The 1344-nt window shown below is 20.8% G+C and overlaps 1 protein-coding gene across 1 annotated transcript in view; it reads left to right on the forward strand. All coding sequences in view use genetic code 6, as the record gives it.

The window, feature by feature from the left end:
* Nucleotides 1–409: 409 nt before the first annotated feature.
* Nucleotides 410–1344, forward strand: part of TTHERM_002653346 (hypothetical protein) — a gene marked incomplete at both ends in the record, with an annotated part of 1567 nt that continues 632 nt past the window's right edge. Inside the window, 3 exons of the mRNA XM_012796448.1 lie at nt 410–499; nt 799–888; nt 1194–1283. Of these exons, the coding sequence (XP_012651902.1) occupies nt 410–499; nt 799–888; nt 1194–1283 (270 nt within the window). The remainder of the gene's footprint in view (nt 500–798; nt 889–1193; nt 1284–1344) is intronic.

Here is a 1344-nt window from a genome sequence, read left to right on the forward strand (position 1 = left end):
TATTCTTCATATTTTAAAAGTTAGAATCAAATTGGTGATTAAGGGACATCAAGCTTAGTTTCCGGCTTAGAAAATTGCATTAATCTCTCAAATTTGACACTTGATCTTCGGTAAATTCAGTTTATTTGTTTTGGATGGATTTCAATATTTTTACTTATAAAATTGAATTTAAAACAATATAGCTCATTTAATTTTTTTATAGCTTGTTATTTGATTTGATTTGCTTTTCTTTTTTATTGTACTTTGTTTATTTTTCTTTTATCATTCTTAATTTAACTCATTTTTTATTTTCAACATTTACTTTTATTATTTATAAATTTATTTCTTATTATTTCATATTATTTCTTCATTTTTTACTTCTAAAATCATAACTAATTAATTATAAATTTATTCTTCAATATTTTAAAAGTTATAATCAAATTGGTGATTAAGGTATATCAAACTTAGGTTCTGGCTTAGCAAATTGCACCAATCTCTCAAATTTGACACTTTATCTTATGTAAAAACAGTTTATTTGTTTTGGATTGTGTTATTTCTACTTATAAAATAGAATTCAAAACAATATATAGCTCTTTTAATTTCTTTATAGCTTGTTATTTAATTTGATTTGCTTTTCTTTTTTATTGGAGTTATGTTTATTTTTCTTCTATCTTTCTTAATTTAACTCATTTTTTTTATTTTCAACATTTTATTTTATCATTTATTAATTGATTTTTAAAATTTCATATTATTTCTTCATGTTTTACTTCTAAATAAATAAATAATTAATGATCAATTTATTCTTCAATATTTTAAAAGATCGAATCAAATTGGTGATTAAGGTGCATCAGGCTTAGGTACTGGCTTAGCAAATTGCACTAATCTCTCAAATTTGATACTTTATTTGGGGTATATTCAGTTTATTTGTTTTGAATTGTGATATTTTTACTTATAAATCTAATTTAAAACAATGTAGCTGCTTTAATTTGTTTATTTATGAGCTTTTTATTTGATTTGCTTTTCTTTGTTATTGTACTAGTGTTTATTTTTCTTCTATCTTTCTTGATTAATTTTCATTAACTCATTTTGTTATTTTCAATATTACTATTATTATTTATTAATTTATTTCTTATTATTATTTTTTCATATTTTTTCTTCCTTTTTTCCTACTAAATTACTACTTAATTATATATTTATTTTTCAATATTTAAAAGAATCAATTAAATTCATGCAATAGGTGCATCATGCTTAGGTTCTACTTTAGCAAATTGCTCTAATCTCTCAAATTTGGTAATTTGTCTTAGGTATATTCAGTTTATTTGTTTTGGATTGTCATATTTTTACTTAAATTGAGTTTAAAAACAA

The sequence above is a fragment of the Tetrahymena thermophila genome (genome assembly GCF_000189635.1).
Source record: "Tetrahymena thermophila SB210 genomic scaffold scf_8254730, whole genome shotgun sequence".
NCBI classification, from domain to species: domain Eukaryota; phylum Ciliophora; class Oligohymenophorea; order Hymenostomatida; family Tetrahymenidae; genus Tetrahymena; species Tetrahymena thermophila.